The 22425-nt window shown below is 41.9% G+C and overlaps 1 protein-coding gene across 1 annotated transcript in view; it reads left to right on the top strand.

Annotated features, from left to right (window-relative positions):
• The window catches only part of nr3c2 (nuclear receptor subfamily 3, group C, member 2), a 130027-nt gene extending 109717 nt beyond the window's left edge, over positions 1 to 20310 (top strand). The window contains 3 exon segments of the mRNA XM_024136927.2: positions 4778 to 4908; positions 12579 to 12736; positions 14214 to 20310. Coding sequence (XP_023992695.1) covers positions 4778 to 4908; positions 12579 to 12736; positions 14214 to 14369 — 445 coding nt within the window. The 3' untranslated portion in view covers positions 14370 to 20310.
• The last annotated feature ends 2115 nt before the right edge of the window (positions 20311 to 22425 follow it).

Genomic DNA, 22425 nt, shown 5'->3' on the forward strand with positions numbered 1-22425 from the left:
GCCGTAGAGAATGAGACGTGTTGCGAAACTACCTGTCTGTCGTCTATAGAGACGTGGAGAGCAGAGAAGCTAACCTTGTCTGTCGCTCTATAGAGACGTGTAGAGAACTAACCGTCTGTCGCTCTATAGACATGTAGAGCAGAGAAGCTAACCCGTCTGTCGCTCTATAGAGACGTGTAGAGCAGAGAAGCTACCCGTCTGTCGCTCTATAGAGACGTGTAGAGCAGAGAAGCTAACCCGTCTGCCGCTCTTTAGAGACGTGTAGAGAAACTAACCGTCTGCCGCTCTATAGAGACGAGTAGAGAAGCTACCCCGTCTGTCGCTCTATAGAGACGAGTAGAGAAACTAACCCGTCTGTCGCTCTATAGAGACGTGTAGAGAAACTAACCGTCTGTCGCTCTATAGAGACGTGTAGAGAAACTAACCCGCCTGTCGCTCTATATGAGACGTGTAGAGAAACTAACCCGCCTGTCGCTCTATATCGACGAGTAGAGAAACTAACCGCTGTCGCTCTATATCGACGAGATGAGAACTAACCCGTCTGTCGCTCTATATGACGAGAAGAGAAACTAACCCGTCTGTCGCTCTATAGAGACGAGTAGAGAAACGAACCCGTCTGTCGCTCTATTGACGAGTAGAGAACTAACCCGTCTGTCGCTCTATAGAGACGAGTAGAGAAACTAACCCGTCTGTCGCTCTAAAGAGACGAGTAGAGAAACTAACCCGTCTGTCGCTCTATGAGACGTGTAGAGAACTAACCCGTCTGTCGTCTCTTATAGAGACGTGTAGAGAAACTAACCCGTCTGTCGCTCTATAGAGACAGTAGAGAAACTAACCCGTCTGTCGCTCTATAGAGACGAGTAGAGAAACTAACCCGTCTGTCGCTCTAGAGACGTGTAGAGAAATAACCCGTCTGTCGCTCTATAGAGACGTGTAGAGAACTAACCGTCTGTCGCTCTATAGAGACGTGTAGAGAACTAACCCGCTGTCGCTCTATAGAGACGTGTAGAGAAACTAACCGTCTGTCGCTCTATATCACGAGAAGAGAAACTAACCCGTCTGTCGCTCTATAGAGACGAGTAGAGAAACAACCCGTCTGTCGCTCTATAATCGACGAGTAGAGAAACAACCAGTCTGTCGCTCTATAGAGACGTGTAGAGAAACTAACCCGTCTGTCGCTCTATAGAGACGAGTAGAGAAACTAACCCGTCTGTCGCTCTATAGAGACGAGTAGAGAAACTAACCCGTCTGTCGCTCTAGAGACGTGTAGAGAAACTAACCCTCTGTCGCTCTATAGAGACGTGTAGAGAAACTAACCTCGCCTGTCCCTCTATAGAGACGTGTAGAGAAACTAACCCGCTGTCGCTCTATAGAGACGTGTAGAGACTAACCCCCGCCTGTCGTCTATAGAGACGTGTAGAGAAACTAACCCGCCTGTCGCTCTATAGAGACGTGTAGGAACTAACCCGCCTGTCGCTCTATGAGACGTGTAGAGACACCGAACCCGCCTGTCGCTCTATAGAGACGTGTAGAGAAACGAACCCCGCCTGTCGCTCTATAGAGACGTGTAAGAAACTAACTCTCAGATTATTGCATGGGTTGCTTTTTCCGTAATGTTTTTTGAAATCTGACACAGCGGTTGCATTAAGAAGAGGTATATCTATAATTCCATGTGTATAACTTGTATTATCATCTACATTTATAATGAGTATTTCTGTTGAAACGATGTGGCTATGCAAAATCACTTGATGTTTTTGGAACTAGTGAATGTAACGCGCCAATGTAAACTCKGATTTTTTTATYTAAATATGAACTTTATCAAACAAAACATGCATGTATTGTGTAACATGAAGTCCTATGAGTGTCATCTGATGAAGATKATCAAAGGTTAGTGATTAATTRTCTCTCCATTTCTGCTTTTTGTGACTGCTATATTTCGCTGGAAAAATGGCTGTGCTTATTGTGGTTTGGTGGTGACATAACAATCGTTTGTAGTGCTTTCGCTGAAAAGCATATTTGAAATCGGACACGTGGGATTAACAACAAGATTACCTTAAAAATGATATAAGACACATGTATGTTTGAGGAATTTTAATTATGAGATTTGTTTGAATTTGGCGTTCTGCACTTTCACTGGCTGTTGTCATATCGATCCCGGTAGCGGAATTGCAGCCATAAGAAGTTAATGAATTGATTGGCTGGAGCTGGATAGTCCGCCCACTTGGATTTTTCGTCCTAATTTAGTTAGGTCTACTGATTGAGAGAGAACAAAAAGACAAATGTGCTCGTTGTGAAAGACATCTAAATTAAAGAGCGACTGCCTTCAAAAAGCAACGAATCCCTTTGAAAACGATGTGGCATCGATATGAGTCAAACGGTTATTCTAGTGTCTAAATTGACTACAACGTGTAAATAGGATAATTTGTCATAAAGTCAGTCTTGTCTAAAATGGAGTTTGGAACATCTGTGTCACATGTAAATGAAGGTTGGGGTTTGATTTGTCGATTTGTCCATTAACATGGGTTGAACAGCTGCAGTGATTGCTGTCTATCCAATAGCATAGACAGTGAGACAGACCTACCCAGCAACTCCGACTTTGTTTACGTAACGCATCACACATTCTTTACTTGAGAAATACTGCACCAAATACCTTAGATGTAAAATTGCACTACTAAAACATCGTTGACAAACATCAAAATTAATGAAAGATTTCTTGAGTTCTTAGATRTATTCTGGGGATTATGAGGAAGTGAAATAGGCTTCTGCATCTACAGTGTCTCATTGGGGACAAACGTCATTAACCAAATGCAGAATCGGTCAGGAACACACTTCCAAGACTYAAATCTCATCTTTCTAATGAGCAACAGAAAAAACACGTGCCAATCTGTGTTCAGTGGCTCTTTAAACTTAATTTATGCATTAATGTTTGATAATAGCTTGCAATAGCTCTATTAAAACAATTGTTCCAACTTTTGGGCCCGTAGTGGGTGCATCTAGACCTAAACTGTAGCGATTGACAGAGGAGGAGGGTCAAGAAGGTCATGCAAAGTTTCGTCTCGACCCAAGAGGACAGAAGATAACGAGGTATGAACAAGACTCTGAAAGACGTTTGCCAATAATATCCAGTGACCCCAAGAAAAACAACTCCCAATACAAACTAGTGTATTTTAAGTGGGGGTTATACAGTTGTAGTTGCTCTGTCTATCAGAGATATTCACAGAAGTGAAGTGAGCCTGACTTTTTACATTTTTTAAGTCCTCGCTCTTGCTTCCTGAATCTCTCTCCATGGCAACGGTGAGAGCCGGAGAGAGAGAAACCAGGGGCAGTGGGTTTCTTCTAATTTTGGGCAATGATTCAGCAAAATTGATTTCAGACAAAATACGTAGAGACTTTTTATACTCAGACCCAAGGTTCTCCAAATAATGAAATGCAGTTTGCAGAACTCCAACACAATGCTACTCCTAAAACCCATACATTTTTCATATGTTCTTAAAAGTTAGTCAGATAGACAAAGTCAGACAGACAGAAAGAGAACGAGACACTCAGCTAAACCAAGCCTCATGCAGCCAGATGTACATCGTATACAGTAAACTAATTGGACTAATTAGTATTTTAAACCTGCTTTATGCTTATAATGAGAACATATGCACCAATTCTCCCTTGTTGCTGCAAACCCGTTTCAGAATGTTAAGACTGGTTCTATCCACAGAGCAGAATCTCCCTCCTCTGTCCTAGTGTTATGATGCGGTTTCTGCAGTAGTATCACATGAGCTGCATCCCAAATCGCACCCTAGCCCCATAGGGCTCTGGTCAGAAGTAGTGCACTAAATAGGGCACGGAGTGCCATTTGCTATGCAGCCCTATGGTGAACTCCCTTTCAAGTGGAGCCACACCGCTTGCATTTGATTATTCGAGTCTTGACATGATGGGTGATTTAAAGTGGAGAAAGTGGCTTCCAAAACCCATAATTCCCCTGAGATTTGCGGCATCTGCATAACACATAGCTCATTGGCTCTCCCTCTCCATCCGACCCAACCTACTCTACCGTCCCTCAGCCCTGTTGTTGTTGGTTGCTGTTTCTGCACGTTGACAGGATTGAGATCAACTTCTCTGATATGGTGTGTGAGTGACTATGTTTAGGACAGAGTGTGTATGCTAGTGTGTGTCTTTTCATGTACCATGACTGGGGTGATGCAGTAAGTCTTTCCCAGCCTTTACACAGCGTACTGAACAGCTAAGTCATCTGCATTGTGTTACTGTGTGTGCAGTGCTCTGCACTCTAGAGGAATTTGGCTCTCAACTCATCCTATCTCAGCAAGTAGAATAACTATGTGGAAAGAAGTTCCAAAGGGTTGAGGCGCAGTAGTGTGTGTGTGTGTAGGGGGGAGGATACAATATGTTGTATGTTATCATGTGGTGGATGGTGGGAAATGTACATAGAGTTTGCATGGATGATTCACAGTGTTTTGGGGATGTTGGCTGTATTTCATGGACATCTGAGATTAGTTTGGCTGGACACAATACAGTCAATGCTAATGGGAGCTTACGGAGCCATCCCACTTGGCACAGACGTCAATTCAACTTCTATTTCACATTGGTTCAATGGAATTTCATCGAACTGACGTGGAAACAACATTGATTCAACCAGTGTGTTCCCAGTGGGAATGCACTCAAACAGTTGTTTTTAGGAGGTAAACTTACAGCACTGTATAGTGAGAGCAAGAAGCAATAGGCCTCAGGCACTGACCAACCATCCTTTCTCCCCCCTCTCCTCCAGGGACCGCATGCAGCAGTCAGCCATGTACGACCTGTGTCTGGGCATGAGGCAGGTGAGCCAGGAGTTTGTCAGGCTACAGCTCACCTACCAAGAGTTCCTCTCCATGAAAGTGTTGCTGCTGCTCAGCACAGGTAAGTCAGCTGAAGGTGTGTGTGGAAGGGGGGAGTGTGAGTTCCTTTGCCAGAAAAACATCCAACTCTAAGTGAGTGTGTTGTGTGTGTGTGTGTMAGGGAAAGAAAGAGAGTCTATATGGGGTGTGTGTTGCACCAATCAACAGCTAGCTGCAGTGAGGTAGTGTGTATCAGCCACATGTCAGTATACAAGCAGGTTGACAGAGTAAATAACAGGTACATCACTTGTCATTTGTTTGCTGAGCTTGGAGTTGAAACACAAACATGAACCAGGGAATAACAATAATAACAGGTATACATACAGGGTCATGTCTATAATAAGCTGGAGTAGTACACATTCTAGGTATGCAACGATTATGCTATACCTCTGGCACGCAACCTGTCATGACACGAAGGTGCCAGAGAGAAAGAGGGCAATCGATGGAGAGCGAGAGGTAACATAGTGAGAAAGTACACAGAGAGAGAGAAGAATCTCAGTGTGAGAGAGGGATTTACATGTTAGGCGTTTAGCAGACGCTCTTATCCAGAGCGATTTACAGTAGGGAGTGTACACATTTTTGTACTGGTCCCCCGCGGGAATTGAACCCACAACCCTGTCATCGCAAGTGCCATGCTCTAACAACTGAGCCACACGGGACAAAGAAAGAGAGACCCCCATATTGTTTCACCATATGGCAACTGAGGACAAGGTTCTTGTTGGCATCCAGCAGTAAATGCAGTCGGGACAGAGCAGGCAGGCAGAGCTACAGGAGGGCAAGGCTACATAGGCCAGTTATGGGAGCTATTTTGGGAGGCCAGGCTTCAGCCCTCTACTCTGCTTTGAACTGCCGCCGTGCGGATTTGTAGGAATGTTTATTAGACTTGTCAGGCAGGCAGGGCCTCCGTTTGGAGGATGCTGGGTAGTCTCACGTGGAGCCAGAGGCAGCACTACTCAGCTTTCCATGGATTTCTGCCTGATTGATAATGGAAGCCTGGCTAGGAGTGTTGTTAGAGCAAACAGAGTGGAAAATGACAAACTARTAAAGGGATGCTTTGGGATTTTGACAATGAAGCCATTTATCTACTTCTGCAGAGTCGGATAAACTCATGGATTACATTTGTACGTCTCTGCATCCAGAGGAAGTTAGAGGTAGTTTCGCGAGCCAGTGCTAACTAGCGTTAGCAATTGTGCCAATTCTAGTTAGCAACTCCCTTCAAACTGGACGGAGAGACAAACATTGTATCCACGAGTTCATCTGGCTTTGGGGAAGTAAATACAGGGCTTCATTACAACAAAATTGCAGCACCTCCACCCCCAAACTACTTCCCGCAGCTATGACCCCTTTAATACAAAATTACGTTATCGACACCTAATTTAGTTGCATATTGCTTTATCTACCTGCAAGGGGCGGCAGGTAGCCTCGAGGTTAGAGCGTTGGGCCAGTAGCCCAAATGTTGCTGGTTTGAATATTGGAGCCGACAAGGTCAAACATTTTAAAATAATCTGTTGATGTGCGCTTGAGCAAGGCACTTAACCCTAATTGCGCCAGGGGTTCTCCAGCGACACTGGCCATGACCCCACTCAGGGGATATGCATTAAAAAAAATGTTTGACTATAATATGTATCTTAAATGAGATCAATCAATGACATAACACACTTGTGTAATTTTAATTAAATTGGATTTTAGTCCCTACATTCTAAGCATTCCCAAAGGGCATTGACACTGGCCTGACATAACCCGAGTGTCAGTAAATTATTCTGAAAGCAGGAGTGCTGTTGGAGTGGAAGTGGGACGGTGGGGAGAGGATGGATGGAATGAGAGCGAGAGAGGGGGATAGAAAAACTGACAGCACGAGAGAGCAGGGAGAGAGAGAGAGTAAGATGGAGGAAGAGGTAGAAAGAGCGAGAGAGAAACAGCCCAGAAAGAACGAGAGAGCTCTCTGGTCCGTCTGTTGTTGTTGCTGCCTCTTCCCTCCTCATCCTCTAGAGCCTCCAAAGAGCCCTGCTGTACTTAATAAAGCCCAGTCAAGCACTGGGCAGCACTCCAAAACCTGCTGTTTTTCTCCTACTTCCTTCAAACATGGCCCAAATGGAGGGAGAGAGAGAGAGAGAGAGAGAGAGAGCGCTGTGGTATCTGACTGATCTTATGTGGCTGCATGAATCTGTCAGAATAGTGTTTTAGTAGTGTCTGTCAGAGATTGCATCCTACTGTAGGTCTTCTTGTGGATGATGATATTGAGGTTCTCATTTCAGCATCGCAATCCTTCTATACTGAAGTGACTATGAATTATATGTTGTTTACTTTTTAGGTTTGTAAAAGGCTATTTCATCCTCTTTTAATATTTGTGACGAACAGTGAAATTAGATCTGATACTTTCGAGACAGAGAAAACATTTCCAGCTACCAACTCCATCCATATTCTTGAGCACAGACTGTCACCAACTAATGAAGAGAGATAAGGATAATGTGTGTGTGTGTGTGTGTGTGTGTGATGAGTTATTGTGGAAAGGTGTTTACCGAGAAGTAGTTGTGTGTGGAGCTGTTTTTTGTCTTTGACCTTGGTTAAGGGTTCACATGCCCTGCAGTGTCTCATGAGACCCTGTAGAATGGGTGTGATCTGATGAAAACAGATGAACTCTTCGGCTCCACAGTGATAATGTATGGAAACATTATCCTTTAAACAATACTCCGTAATAGAACGCCACCTAATACATATTGTGGTGGATGATTGTCATAAAATGGTTTCTAAACTTGACATGCATTAGCCTCGCTAGCTAGCTGGGTGCTACACTAATGGTAGATAACGTGAGTTACCCCACATGAAGTAGTGTTCTAAAACTAGTTAAAAAAAAGCACTATAATCATTATATAAACCACAATCCATTATTATAATCTGATTTATTTGTCAGATATGAATAACACTCACAGGATTATTATCTTAGGGGGGCTGTTTTTGACATTGTTTTATTAAAGGTTTCCGGTGCGACAGGATGCTATATCTTTCTGGATTAGGTTTTATCTAGGAGGATAACAGTCTACAGGCATATTTGTACGGCAGTCTTTATTTATTGAAATACCCTGCATTTCCCTTTGTAAGCCGGTACATCATGGCTTGAATCAAGGCCAAGACAGTCAGTGAGGTATGAGCTGGTAAGACTAAAGCAGGAAGCTACATGTCATGTGTGTTTAACGATAGCCTATATATTATATTGGGTGTAATTGTGAAAATATCATATGTACAGAACATATCAGGAGGCAGAAGCAATGCAAGTATTTCTAGGTTGTGTAAAAAAAAAAGAGTGTTCAACAGGTTGCAATTCATAGAAAATCCTGAGTCATATTCATTAGGGAGCACCGTAGCAAAAGGTTTTGCAATGGAAAATGAAAACAAGCATTTCTTATTGGACAAGTTCAGGTATAGATAGTCCCTCCCTATTTGTCAGTTTTCTTCCATTTGGTGCATATTATTTGTTAAACCCGGGCTGCTTAAGAAATATGGATGTGCGTGCGTGAGTGTGAAATACGGCCTGGTTGACACATCTAGGTTGGGTACCTGCGTTGAGTAATTGCCCCCACTTTCTGCCGGCCACGCCCCCAAACGACACCCGTTTTGCCGGCCACGCCCCCAAACGACACCCGTTCTGCCGGCCACTCCCCTAAATTACCCGTTCTTCCGGCCACGCCCCAAATGCCAACTGGAGCTGAATTAAATTAGGGACTGAGTCAGTGGGGCAAAAACAAAAGGCCCAAATGTGGCACTGGTTTTAGCATGTTCCTGTTAATAAGGGCCACAAAACAAGCCGCAAAACAAAGAGAAGAATCCCTCTCTCTCGCCTTGATGCTTTTCCAGAGAGCTCTCGTTATTGCTTTGTCTTTCTTTTGTTCTGTGTCTCTGCTACGTTCAAGGCTAGGTTTGTGTGTGTGCGCTTGCATCGCTCACGGTGTCTATGCCTCTGTGTGTGTGTGTGTGTGTGTGTGTGTGTGTGTGTGTGTGTGTCGTGCCTGCGTACATACGACTGAGCATTGCCATTCACTGAGCAATTTCCTCCAAGATGCAATGCTAACTGACAGGCTCTAGTCCTACTCTTGCCTGTGGCTGTGTGTTCTAAGAAACAAAAAGCCCTGTCAACTGTATTTTCTCACATGGCTCTCAGCATCAACAGGTGTGTGTTTGTCTGCCACATGTTGGTTTGGGTAAAATCTTCAAATGCAAAGCTTCAAACTAGGCTAKCAAAATCAAATCAAGTGTATTTGTCATATGTACATGACACATGGTGTACACAGTACAAGTAAATGTTTACTTGCAGGTAAACCATAATTTACTACAGATGGAGTATAGTACAGATGTAGGTTCTTAATTTGAGCCAGTTTGCTACAGCAGGAAAAATAAATCTGCAGCAACACGAAGTGTGAATTATTACGTGGATTATAATAAATGGACATTGTTGCAGGGCCGGTAACAGAGCGAATCAGTTGGACGGATATTTGATTCTAAAAACGGGCTGTTTTTATTCAGGAATTGTGTTATTGGGTGTTATAGTAAAGACCAAAGGCAGCTCATAGTTTCAAGTTTGGGGAAGTTTACAATTTATCCTACCATTTCTAGATTCCAGTTATGGATTATATTTTATATAAAAATGTTTGTGGAACAGTTTCATTTCAATAACGTTTTTGTTTCTCAATTATTGTCACGTGGTAAATCATAAAAATCTGAATCAAAACGATAAAATCTAAAAGTTTAAATTCAACTAATGCAAGAGCACCAGCCTTTGCCATATGAACACATTGATACACCGTGATCCTTTGGCAGCTAAAGAAATGAGTGCATGTTACTCAGAGATAGCCTATAGGCCAATGCAGCAGTAGGCCTATAACTTCCWTCGTCAACTAAGTAAAATACATAGGCCTAAAGCCGACTAATAAATAAGCCTGATGAAAATTCAGGTTCTGTCAATCGTATTAATCTCTATACTCCGCCTGTCTGCCTCCCTTTCTACCTGTCTTGACTTGAGCGATCGCTAGTAAAGTGCAATATTGTATCAACTCAGTAGGTTGGCYTGCCCGTGCGTGCTCCCTCAACCACCCACATCCTCATTGCTCACATGGAGCCCTCCAAACAAAATACATTTTTGTCAAAACTCCTAAATTATGGATATAAAATTCACTTGAACGGATTTCTCTGCAAACAACGTTTCCACTCTTAGAATGAGAATAGTAAATGTCTGTAATACATGCATTAACAGAAATTAATGTAGCCAGATGACAGGGATGAACGGTACATTTAGTAGACCTACTCGTTACATATGTAATGGTGAATTGATTTAAAAAAAAATCTAATCAAATGGCAAACAATTCACACAATGAATGTGCAGCAGACAGCGGAGCACATTCCGGAGAGCTGAGTGCATGTATTCTGGAGAAAGACGCCCATATCGTCGCCACACACACCACTCCCCTTCTTGTCTCAACACTTTAAAATGATACTCAAGACACATTATCTTCACACATTTAAGATCATTTTCACTGACACCCGCAACTAAATAATCAACTAGGCCTATTGCCAAGCGCGCTGCCCAGATTGCTGGCTTCCCAAATAGGCATAGGCCTCTGCATGTGATTTGAAACACAGATTTAAGTATGACATGCCATACTCCTTTTGTCCAGACTATCAGATACATGGTCTGCACATACGGAGACAGAGGGGTGCTGTTTCGCTCGCGCTGATACTTTATCTGAGATTGAGTCTGTCGGCGTGCATCTCAGTCAGTTCAATATTTCAATATTTTATTTGGATGGGCAAGTAGGTGCGGTAGGGCGGGCCAGACCCCKTAAGACTCGCCCATAACGCCAACCCTGCATTGTTGTAGTGGTTGATACATARAAGGGGAAATCAAGTCTGGAATTTCAAAGTGGTATTAACAAACTTCAGAAGCAGCTTTAAACCTCAAATACACTACACATTTCAAATGGCCTGCATAGCAGGAAAGGTCTCCTGTAACAGGGTGATCAAATTAAGATCCTACATCTGTATATCAAAAATGCAGGCCTCAAGGGTCAAAACAGTGCTTCAACTCAGCCATAGGCAACCCAAAAAAATTGCATTTTTAATTTACATTTTTAAAAGGTCTCAAAACTGACCATAGAAACAGTACAAGGAGAGCAGCTTGTCATTAGGGTACCGCTGTGAGGCAGGTCGAACCACACTGACACCAGAAGGATCTAGCCAGGCAGGTAGCCTATCCTCCTAGACTGGTCCTAGATCTGTTTGTTTTATCTCCGAGAGTTATTGTCATCATGTGGGCAAAAAACAGATCTTGGACCAGGCAAGTAGCCTAGGCTTCTAGACTGATCCCAGATCGGTTTTGGCTGTCTTGCCAACTGCTATGGTCACTGTCATGTAATGTTTGGATCAGACATAGGAGTTGGCTATACAGCACATACAGAACTGTGACCAGCTAACACCACGCCATGCCTGACCATAGGAGTTGGCTATACAGCACCAACAGATTTGGGACCAGCCCGGCAGGTAGCCTACTAACATGGGCTATGGTGTGTCAGCCTTCTCCCTATGAAACAGGATGTGTGTGTAGAGTACCTAACTAACACTGTCCCGTGACATCGCACTTAATAAAACMAAACAATTGTTTTGACCTATAGACCRGTTTTCAATATATGTCTGAATAACATGTTATGTCTCTATGACCATAATAATGTAGGTTACTGTATACTATGATAATATACTGTAGTAGTAGCAGCTATGATAATCAACAGTGCACAGGAGGCTGCTGAGGGGAGGACGGCTCACTAAAAGTCAACAAAAACCATGCTGATACAATTCCACTGATTCCGCTCCAGCCATCACCCCTCCCCAATTAAGGTGCCACCAACCTCCAGTGCAACAGTGGAATAACAGTGGCAGAGTTGCAGGCTACTAGTGATAAAGGCACAGTGCTGGTTAGTTTGATTACCGTACCTGCAGCACTTTGTTCATTACACCACAGTGTATATCAGAAGTGTTCCTGTAGGCCTACACTAGAAGAAAGAMCTAAGAGAGACTGTGTTGGGAGACAGACATTCTTTGAGAGACGAGGTGTTTCTTAATTAGTTAGCCAGCCAGACGCGGAATCTCATTTAAGAGGTTGGCAGGCAGCCATATTGCCGTTAGTTTGTCCTCTACGGAGATATGAGCGAGGGAGAGAGGAGAGAGATCTAAAGGGAAAGAGTGATTTAGAAAGGGAGAAATGGAGAGGATACCTGTATCCATCCTGAGAAGACACACTTATCTAATTTCTCACTTAAAATACTCTGTCTATACATCCTATTTCAATATGTTCATCACGCTCTTTGATAGTTATTTGACTTACGCTGCAAGTCAAGAGGACAACTACCATTTACTGAATTAAATGGGTGAAGTGACAAAGGGTTGATGTGGTTGGTCAACAATAATGTAAAAAAAATGTAAAAAAGGTAATTGATTAAAATACCTGTTATGACTGCTTATGACACCTTATGTCATGGTTAGAACTGTAGGGTGTATGAACCGTAGGGTGTTCAAATGAAATGTTCCCAGTTAGGTCAAGTTTAGGTCAAATTGCCATGTGCTTATACAATACATGCGTCTTGTGTTATGTAGGCTAGTTGTTTACACCTCCCATTAATACTTATCTTTTGGCTTCCTCTCTCCTCTCAGTTCCCAAAGAGGGTCTAAAGAACCAGGCAGCGTTTGAGGAGATGAGAGTGAACTACATCAAGGAGCTGAGGAGGTCTGTGGGRAAGGCCACCAACAACTCTGGACAGACGTGGCAGCGCTTCTTCCAGCTCACCAAGCTACTGGACGCCATGCATGATGTAAGCACTGGACCCACATCACTGTATCCATAACATCACTGTACCCAGCGCCACATCACCATGCCAAGTCCCATCAACAAGCCATCTCTATGCTATGGATAGACAGAGCAAGTTCAAATAGCAGGTCCCCATCACTGACTGGAGTTTAACAATGTAAGGTAGTATCTCTGAAATAACATATTGCATTCCAATGACTAGCCCTAAAGTGTGTTTATTTTGGAATGGGCAGAGATTGCCCTGTATTGGTGAATGAATGGAACATGGAGGAATCAATGTCCAGGCTCAGAGTGGTGGCCTGGTGGGTCAATACAACTGTCCCCCTAACTAAATGCACTGAACYCACTGACTGTAGGGGTTATGCAAGGACAACTTAGCATGTGGTGAAACATTAGGAGCTAGAAGCATTAGGAAAAATACTCACATCTCACAAATGCTGGGAGAAGTCCCTGATATTGGGGCTATGACAGTCTAAAATCAGTCTGTCAAACCATACTTTTGAAGGAAGTAGGATTTGAAGTGATTGACATGCATCAGAAAGGTATTGGGAAGTTCWGAAGATCATCAGGCAATAATCTTGTTCTTTTCTACACTGAAGATCATATATCTTCATTGATGTTCTTTTTTTTCCCCAGTCTGATTTAGTGCCTGGTCTTGTCCACTCTGTTCTAATGAGTCCTGCACTGTTTGTGGGCATTGTAGACACATACGTGTTCATGAGAGTCTTATCCTTCAGTGATGGGGTCATAATATTTTGTAGCTTAAACCGTTCAAAAGAGAGACGCATTTGTAGGAAGAAAACAGAAACCGCTCTGTTTATTACAACCACATCTAGCGGCTACCGGAGGTTACTGACGTAACCCTGGTTCTACGAACCAAGCAATTATTGTACTTATTTTRCCCCCCCCAGAGTTTCCCTCGTGATCCCATTTTCAAATCTTGCAAACCCTAGTTTGGGAAACGATGCCCTATATAGAAGAGGAGGTATAGTCTATTGAGAATCAGTAGCACCCCCTAGTGGTATGTCAGACTCATGAGTCGTGACCCCTAAACGATAAACAATTACAGTCATATCAATGCCATGACAAAGTTAACCTAAGGATCTGGCAATGGTAGGTGGCATCACTCTGAAAAAGGTACGGTAAGGTAACCGAACACACGTCAGAAAAGGGGAATGCCAATTCAAGGTTTCCCAGGGCACAAAGTTCACCCCAACTTCCAAGAACGAGGCTTTGATTGTACTGTGTATTATTCACACTTCATGATAAGCCAATGAAATCCCTATGCAAACACAGCTGGATTCTATCAAACTACAACTCTCCTTCCCGCTCTCCCTCCCCCGCTCCATGTGTATTTACTCCTTGTGTTCTTTTTTCTACATTTACCTCTCTGCATTGTTGGGAAGGACCCATTTCACTGTTAGTCTATGTGTGACAAATAACATGTTATTGATTGATCCCTCCCTCTTTCTGTCCTCTAGCTGGTGGGGAACCTGCTAGACTTCTGTTTCTACACGTTCCGTGAGTCTCAGGCTCTGAAGGTGGAGTTTCCAGAGATGCTGGTGGAGATAATCAGTGACCAGATACCAAAGGTGGAGTCGGGCAACACACACACCCTCTACTTCCACAAGAAGTGACTGTACTGAGTCCTTGGGAGGAAGAGAGGAGAGAGTGAATGAAATAACGAGAGGGGGAGGAGTGGGAGAGGAGGAAGGCCAAGGAAGGACCCTAGCCTCAGGAGTGGCCTAACTACTATGCCAGCCAGTCGATCTGCTGCCCCCTCCCCTTTCTCAAATGGGACAGGAAGTGACACTTGAGGGGCAGGAAGTGAGGTGGAGGAAGTTGAGTCCCCCACACTGCAGTCTCCGTCCGCCGGTTAGAGGTGACGCTGAGTGAGTGACATCTCAGAGCCAAGGAAAACGCACTGAGGAGGAGGACTTTTTAAAATGTGACAAAGAAGCATCCCGACCCTTAGAGCCCCCACCCCCCCAAAGACGATGATAATGTTTTTCTATGGATACGAAGCCATACATTTTTTTGGTTGCGCTACAGTCCATACATTCACACAGACCCACGTGTACAGTAATGCAGCACGCACACAGGTAGACAGTAACATACACCATCAAACCATCCTGAAAAATGTCAGATGATAACTGTGCTTTTGCATTGATTCATGGATACTAGTACTACTACTCTGACAATATGGAAAACAATGCTTAGATGTTGCTATGCAGTGTATTGTCATTAGGTTACATGGCAACATATACTTTTTTCATGACAAAGAATAAATGTAGGGTTTCTGTGAGAGGATCAAGGTCTATTTGAACATACTCCAAGGGCTATACAAGCTTAACAATAAACTGAAGTTGCATAAAAAGCTAACCAATTCCACTTTTGTTCTGCAGGGGTGTGCATTACAACATCCAAATGCCCACAACTAAAATTGTTTTAACGTTGTATAACGATCAAAAACGTAACTCTTATTAATATGCAAAAACTTCAAAATGAAYWATTTTCAAAGTAWGGTGTTTTGTGTGAAAAAAGTTGAGTAACAGTTAAGTGAATCTGCCATGTCATACGTGAAGGCTTTCTGATATATATATTATTAACTACGCAACATTTGTCAATAGATGAATTCCATCCAAAATAGGTGCGGGAGTATGGAAAAACCTGATGGATTCACAATGACGACTTTCCCTCACATCGTAATGCGTTTGACGGAGGTACACCCAATTAGTGATCCAGGGGTTCTCAACTTTTTGGGGCCGCGCCCTCTCTTCATAGCAAATTCATCAGGAACCCATTCATAATCAGAACACAACTCTAATGACWAAAAATAACATACAATTATTTTTACTGGGACTTTGGCAGTGCATGGCTGGACGAACCAAGTCTTGGGCCCTGGGAAAGACCATTTTAAGAGGCCCTTGGCATCGGAGAGAAAACGTTGCCATTTTCAAGGTCATTTCCTGCAATTCTACACATTTTGTCATGGGGCTGATTTTTCGTTATTATAGCTTTAAAGCTAATATCCAAAAATTCTACACATTTTGCCATGAGGAAGAGAMWAAACTTAGCTGTTTAAAGCTTGAATTACAGTGCATTTAAATTTGGGGGGAATACAAGAATAATTAATTTGGAATATTGATAATTGGTTGAGTACTGTGGATACCAATATCCCTGTGAGCCTCCCAGGCCCATGTTCCCCAGGGTTAAGAACATAAATTGTACAGTAGATTAATAATATTGTATTACACCCTTTTTATAGTATTATTCCAAAGATCCCTTGGCCCAGATGTTTAATCTGTTTGTAATAATAAAAATAAATATATATTTTGAGATGTGGAGCCCACTTTGAGAACCCCTGAGTTATACAGTATAGTGAAAACATCAGAGCACCCATTTCTTGGTCTATTTCTACATACTTACAGTGCATCCAAACCAGCACCCTTTGTGAAGTCAACCGACACTTATCTACCGTTTCCAGAAATAATAATGAAGCATTTTGTAAGKGTGTTGTTGCAAAGGTTTTCGGTTTCATAAACCAGACATTTTACACCTAAGGTGCTTCTTTTTGTAAAGGCAAAGATGAAATAACACTTTTCTGGTAACTAACACATGTACAATTATCAGCATTAGATACAGGGTTGGGTAGGTTACTTTCTAAATGTAATCTGTTACAGTTACTAGCTACCTGTCCAAAATGTTCATCAGTAACGTATTTTGGTATTACCCAAACTCAGTAACGCAATCTGATTACTTTCAGGTACTTTTGGATTACTTTCCCCTTAAGAGACATTAGAAGACGACAAAAATAATCCATCAAACGCATTGTGTGTGTCATCAGTGGTCTCCGACTTGTGATCAGACCTGCTCAGGTGGAACAAACTTAAACATGCGCCTTTCTCATTAAGAAAAAAGGTGTCGCAATGTATTTTTTTCACAAACATCCATTTTGAATTTAAAAGTAATCCAAAAAGTAATCTAGGTTTTTAAAAGTAGGCATCCGTAATCGCATAACAATATTTGTGCGGGTAAAGTAACTGATTAGTTGAATTTTTTTGTAATCAGATTACATGTAACTCCCCAACCCTGATTAGATACAATAACAWCCTTCAAACATACTGTATGATGTTGATATTGGAACTTGACGTTGGAAAATGCCATTACTCTACAGTCAGTGCTTTCAGTAAATGCATAATGTATTCAAATTTACCTGGCAAGCAGCAAATACATACAGTAAATGCAATGGCACTTGCTTAGGTTACAGTCACATTTCCCCCACTGTTGTACAGAAACTGTTTTGGAAGTACATGTTGATACTGCTGATAAATGATTGACTCATTGCATTGGCCACCTGTCCTGATTTTGTGTTGTCCGTCTTGTCTTTGGGCCAACTAGATGTATGGCCAGTCATCTGGACCATTCTTACCAGACCTGGGTTCAAACATTATTCGAAACCTTTCAAACTACTTAGAGTGTTTGCTTTAGTCTGCCGGGACTGTCAGGTGGGTGGGGTTTGCATTTTTTGGGACATTTCAATTGGTTCCATTGCAAAAGTCAAGCTCAATTAAGTACAGCTAAAGAATTTGAAACAATTTCAAATAGTACTTGAACCCAGGTCTTATTCTTACTAGTTTCACACCAGATTGACTGACTGCTTAACCATTGTGGAACACTATGATGCTACTGAATAGCGYGAGAGATAGAGTCGTTCGAGAGGAAAAACAGAGGGGGCGTTTGGTTCCATCTTTTCACCTCGTTTGTGAGTGTGTGTGGTTGTTTTGTTTTGTTTTCCTGGCAAGCACGAGCAAAGTTGATCTTTTTTTGAGGGCATTGTTAGTTTTCCTACGTTCTATAGGATTATGCGGAATATCCTAATTGCCTGAATTAGATTTGTACAGAAGAGATGTGACAATTGAGGCATTAACCCAGCTAGAACGCTGTGTGTCTGGTTGATAATAACTAAATGTGAATATATACGGGGAGACCCTGCAGCATGAAGGCCTATAGTTTAAAGGGATAGTTCACTTCAAAATGTGAACTCCCCCTTTAAGGTGCTGTTGGTGTTTCACTATAGGTTCTACTTTGTAGGAAGCTGTCCAGAGTTGGACGTATAGAACAGACAACGGCAGGAGGATCACGATTAAAGAAAAAGCCYGTCCCTATGCTTAAACGGTCTCATTTTGCAGTCTCTCCCTCCATCTCCCTTTTGTACATTGCTGTGTTGAAGTTGTGAACTGAAGGACCCTAAAGACACGCTGTAAAGAACTGCTATTCTTTTTCTTGTTTTGCTCCTCTTTACCCTCTCCTTTTTATTTAAAAAAAATAGTGTCAAAAAAGGTTCATAGGACGAATGGGYAAAGTATTTTTGAAAGAATTATATTTTGCTGGAAACAATATTTAAGTACTTTGTCTAAAAATAAAAAACAGAACTTTTTTTGTAAAGTGAAATGTTTATGCATGCTTTTTTTGATGAGATGTTTACATTGTATTTAAGAAGGGAAAATTGTGCCTTTTTATCTCACCTGATTTAACATTTTACAGTATATATTGTAAATAATACAGAAAGTCATTATGTTTGAGTAGTGTAAAAAACTATTTTGGTATTGGTTTCATTAGTCCACTGTTAATCATTAAAAAAAATTAGTCAAGATGTAGGATTTGAACATTCTTTCAACTCGGAATTCCAAGTCGGAAACTCTGGGATATTTCCAGAGCGCCGACTTCCTAACCCTGAAGATCACAGACATGATTTTACCCCGTTTTTTGTCTTGAAAGCACCAAAGTTACACTTTGCTTATTGAAAAACTTATATCTTCAAAACTTGACTGCTGACATGCAAAACATTGAGACTGTCAACAGGGGACTAATGAAACAAATTAAATATATAGTTTGAGTGGATTATTCCTTTAACTTACATCTTGTTGGAATATCTGCAGTTCATGCAGCTCCCACTTGTTATGTTGTCGTTTTGGGTCATAGAAAGAAATGGCACAAGGTTCACACAAAAAAAGCTAGCCTGCTTCCAGATCTGTTTGTGCAGTATTGTCAAKTCTTGCCAGTCATTGTGATGCCAAACATGATAACGATTGGCAGGAGTTGGCAAGACAGCACAAACAGATCTGGGACCAGGCTACAAAAAAGCCAATGGGTTAGAGTGAGCTATGAAAGTACCAAACATTGTGACAGACACTTTACTACCTGAATGTTAGAGAAAGAACAGAAATGTCATCTTTTTTTCTTCTTCCTTTACAACTAATGTTAACTTTATCTGATTTGGCTTTGTTTTGTACTTTTATTTTGCATTTTATGTCAATGTGACTTTWAAAAAAAGTAGGCAAACATATGTCATTTCTTTGTTACAGAGAGTAGACAGTACCAAACTATGGATCAATGAGTTCTTGCTGTTGACATGATTATCTCCCAAACCCCTTGGCGATATGTGATTTAATAGCACCACACTAAAATCAAGTATTCAAAAAAAAAGATTCAAGCTGAAATACTGTAGGTTGAAAATACTCTTGCCTGTTCAGTTTGTTCAGCTATTAAGGTTCTCAACTCAGATACATTGAAAGACAGGTTGATGTGGTCACCACACTTGGGATTCATTTTACTACACTTCCAATCAATTAAGAAATAATCTGGAACATACCATTTGAATTGGAGGAAAAGGCTCATTGGGGTATAACTCTTGGATTGACTGAACGTCTGACACCTAAATAATTTGACTCCAATACTGGTAATATAGAACCCAAACCGTGCTACCCTGGGATTTCTAGAAACAACATTTGTATCATTGAGCTATGGATGCATCATGACTGTTCACAGGTTAGTTGGCTTGGTCTCAGGTTTTGCAGTGCTCCTAATGGAAGTTCTACTGTATATGGCTTACTGCCTTGCTCAGAAATAAGTTGGTGGTTATCTGCTCATCCTTCTACAGTACAACACTATGCATTTGTACAAAGGGATTTCCCACCACCATCTCATTTACAGTAGGCATATACTGTACAACAAATGAGGACTTTCAATTCCGATATATTCGAAACAAAGCTTATTACTCAACCTTTACAGCATTCATTTCTCTCTGTGCAAGGACATGGATGTACAGTAAACTCCAAAAGTATTGGGACAGTGACACATTTGTTGTCGTTTTGGCTCAGTACTTCGGATTTGAAATGATGCAATGACTATGAGAGGTTGAAGTGTATCGTTATGCTAGGATATGGGACCAAATACTGAACTTTAGACTACTTTATTACASAAGTGAATTTGTCCTATTACTTTTGGTCCCCTAAAATAGGGGGACTTTGTACAAAAAGTGGTGTACTTTCTAAACGGTTCACCCGATAAGGATGAAAATACCCTCAAATTAAAGCTGACAGTCTGCTCTTTAACCTCCAGTCATTGTATCATATCAAATCCAAAGTGCTCGAGTACAGAGCCAAAACCACCAACAATGTGTCACTGTCCTAATACTTTGAGCTCACTATGTAGCTTACCATCAATTTCTGGCRTACTTTACCGATTATTTGACCGTTACAGTTGTAATGGAGCCACAGCATTCACATTTTTTTTTAACAAACATTAACCCAGTATATTGAGACTAAGCCATATCCCCAAAGCCACGTTGGAGCTCAGAGCAGCATTTCCTATTAATAGCACCTGGTTGGTTTTTATCCCAAAATACATTTTTAATCCAATGCTTTGTACAATATTTGTCAGCAACTATCCACAGTACATGAATATCCTTCAGCGTGAATAAAAACAACTAGTTCCTACTACAAACTGTATATCTTGAAGCAGATATTTGCCATAACTGTGTTTGCAAAACTATCAAGAGATTCCAATAAAACCGTTAACAAAATGTAATTTTTTGATTTGCAGTTTGTAAGTAACATCTAGGGTGTGCATGCATCAGAAGACCCCAATGAGATTGTCTAAAAGAGGAAAACCAGAGGGAATGCACACAGCTCGGGCCACTGGCTTATCCAATCTGTATATATAGATCCAGGACTGGGGAAATTGGAGTAGGAGGATGGCAAGAGGGATAGAGAGCCAGATGACTAATTAAGATGTGCCAGGAAGAGCAGAAAATGAGAGTTGAGAGACAGAGGGAGAGAATTTAGCATGTTATCCAAATGCATGTTTATTTGTTTTGCTAATATGAATGATCAATTTTTTTTATAGCTCATACAYACTTAAGAATTCAATAGATAATGAAAGAGGGATGGAGATGGAAAACAGCAGAGACAAAAACAGAGAAGGAGAATAAAGAGACATTTATAATATTATAACCCTCCTCCGCCAGCCACCCTTGTAGACAGAATCACCATTAACCTCATTAAAAGCTGATCTGAAAATACTCCCGGATGCCAGACTGCAGCAACAGAACCCGACCAGACAGTATTACTTTTGCTCATTTCGCTCTCGAAAAATCCACAGCCCACTTCCAAATCTCCCCCAGATTTCCAATAGCTTTCACTGTGTAGTCGTGCCAGATAAACAGAATCTATTGGATCAGTCCCATTTCACGGCTGCACCCGGCGCACATGGCGGCTTCTGTGGCCCCCTCTCTCTCTCTCAGCTACCCCTTTCCTCTCCCAACATTCTACACACTCTGCTTCACATTTATTTATGTTTCTTCATCTGTTCTTTTCACCCTGCATTGGTTCTTATCGCTTTAATTTTTTGTTGTTGCCTAATCGCACTCTGGAAAAACTTTTCCCACCAAGATAGGCTAATATTCAGATATTCTGATTCAAGGGAATTGAGATTGTTATCCTAATACACCAAATCAAATCCTTTGCATAGAGTTGATCTGTTGATTGTGACCTGTGGAATGCCCACCGCCACCATGGGGCACTCTGAGAAAACCGTTCGCCACACAACGCCATACAGTACATGCTGTCTGCCATCTGCCCGGCTACAGTTGAAAACAGGATTCATCCGTGAAAAGTACAACTTCAGTGAGCATTTGCACACTGAAGTTGGTTACGATGCCCAACTGCAGTCAGCTCAAGACCTTGCTGATCTCAGACGATCCTGCAGGTGAAGAAGCCGGATGTGGAGGTCCTGGGCTGGCGTGGTTACACGTGGTCSTGAGGTGGCTTATGGTAGAGAAATTAACATTAAATTCTCTGGCAACAGCTCTGGTAGACATTCCTGCAGTGAGCATGCCAATGGKATGATCCCTCAACTTCTGTGGCATTGTGTTGTGACAAAACTGCACATTTTAGAATGGCCTTTTATTGTCCCCAGCACAAGGTGAAATGTGAAATGATAATGCTGTTTAATCAGCTTCTTGGTATGCCACACCTGTCAGGTGGATGGATTATCTTGGCAAAAGAAAAATTCTCACTAACAGAAATAAGCTTTTTGTGCATATGTCCATTTTCTGGGGATCTTATTTCAGCTCATGAAACATGGGAACACCACTTTACGTGTTGAGTTTATAGTTACCCAAATAGCTACCCGGACTAACTACTTAGCAGTCTTATGGTTTAGAGTCCTGTTGGTTCCAGACTTGGTGCATCGGTACTGCTTGCCGTGCGGTAGCAAAGAGAACAGTCTATGACTTAGGGGGTTGAGTCTGACAATTTTTAGGGCCTTCCTCTGACACCGCCTGGTACAGAGGCCCTGGATGGCAGGGAGCTTGGCCTTAGTGGTGTACTGGGCCGTACGCACTACTCT

Source organism: Salvelinus sp. IW2-2015, unplaced genomic scaffold, assembly GCF_002910315.2.
Source record: "Salvelinus sp. IW2-2015 unplaced genomic scaffold, ASM291031v2 Un_scaffold1055, whole genome shotgun sequence".
In the NCBI taxonomy this organism is placed as follows: Eukaryota; Metazoa; Chordata; class Actinopteri; order Salmoniformes; family Salmonidae; genus Salvelinus; species Salvelinus sp. IW2-2015.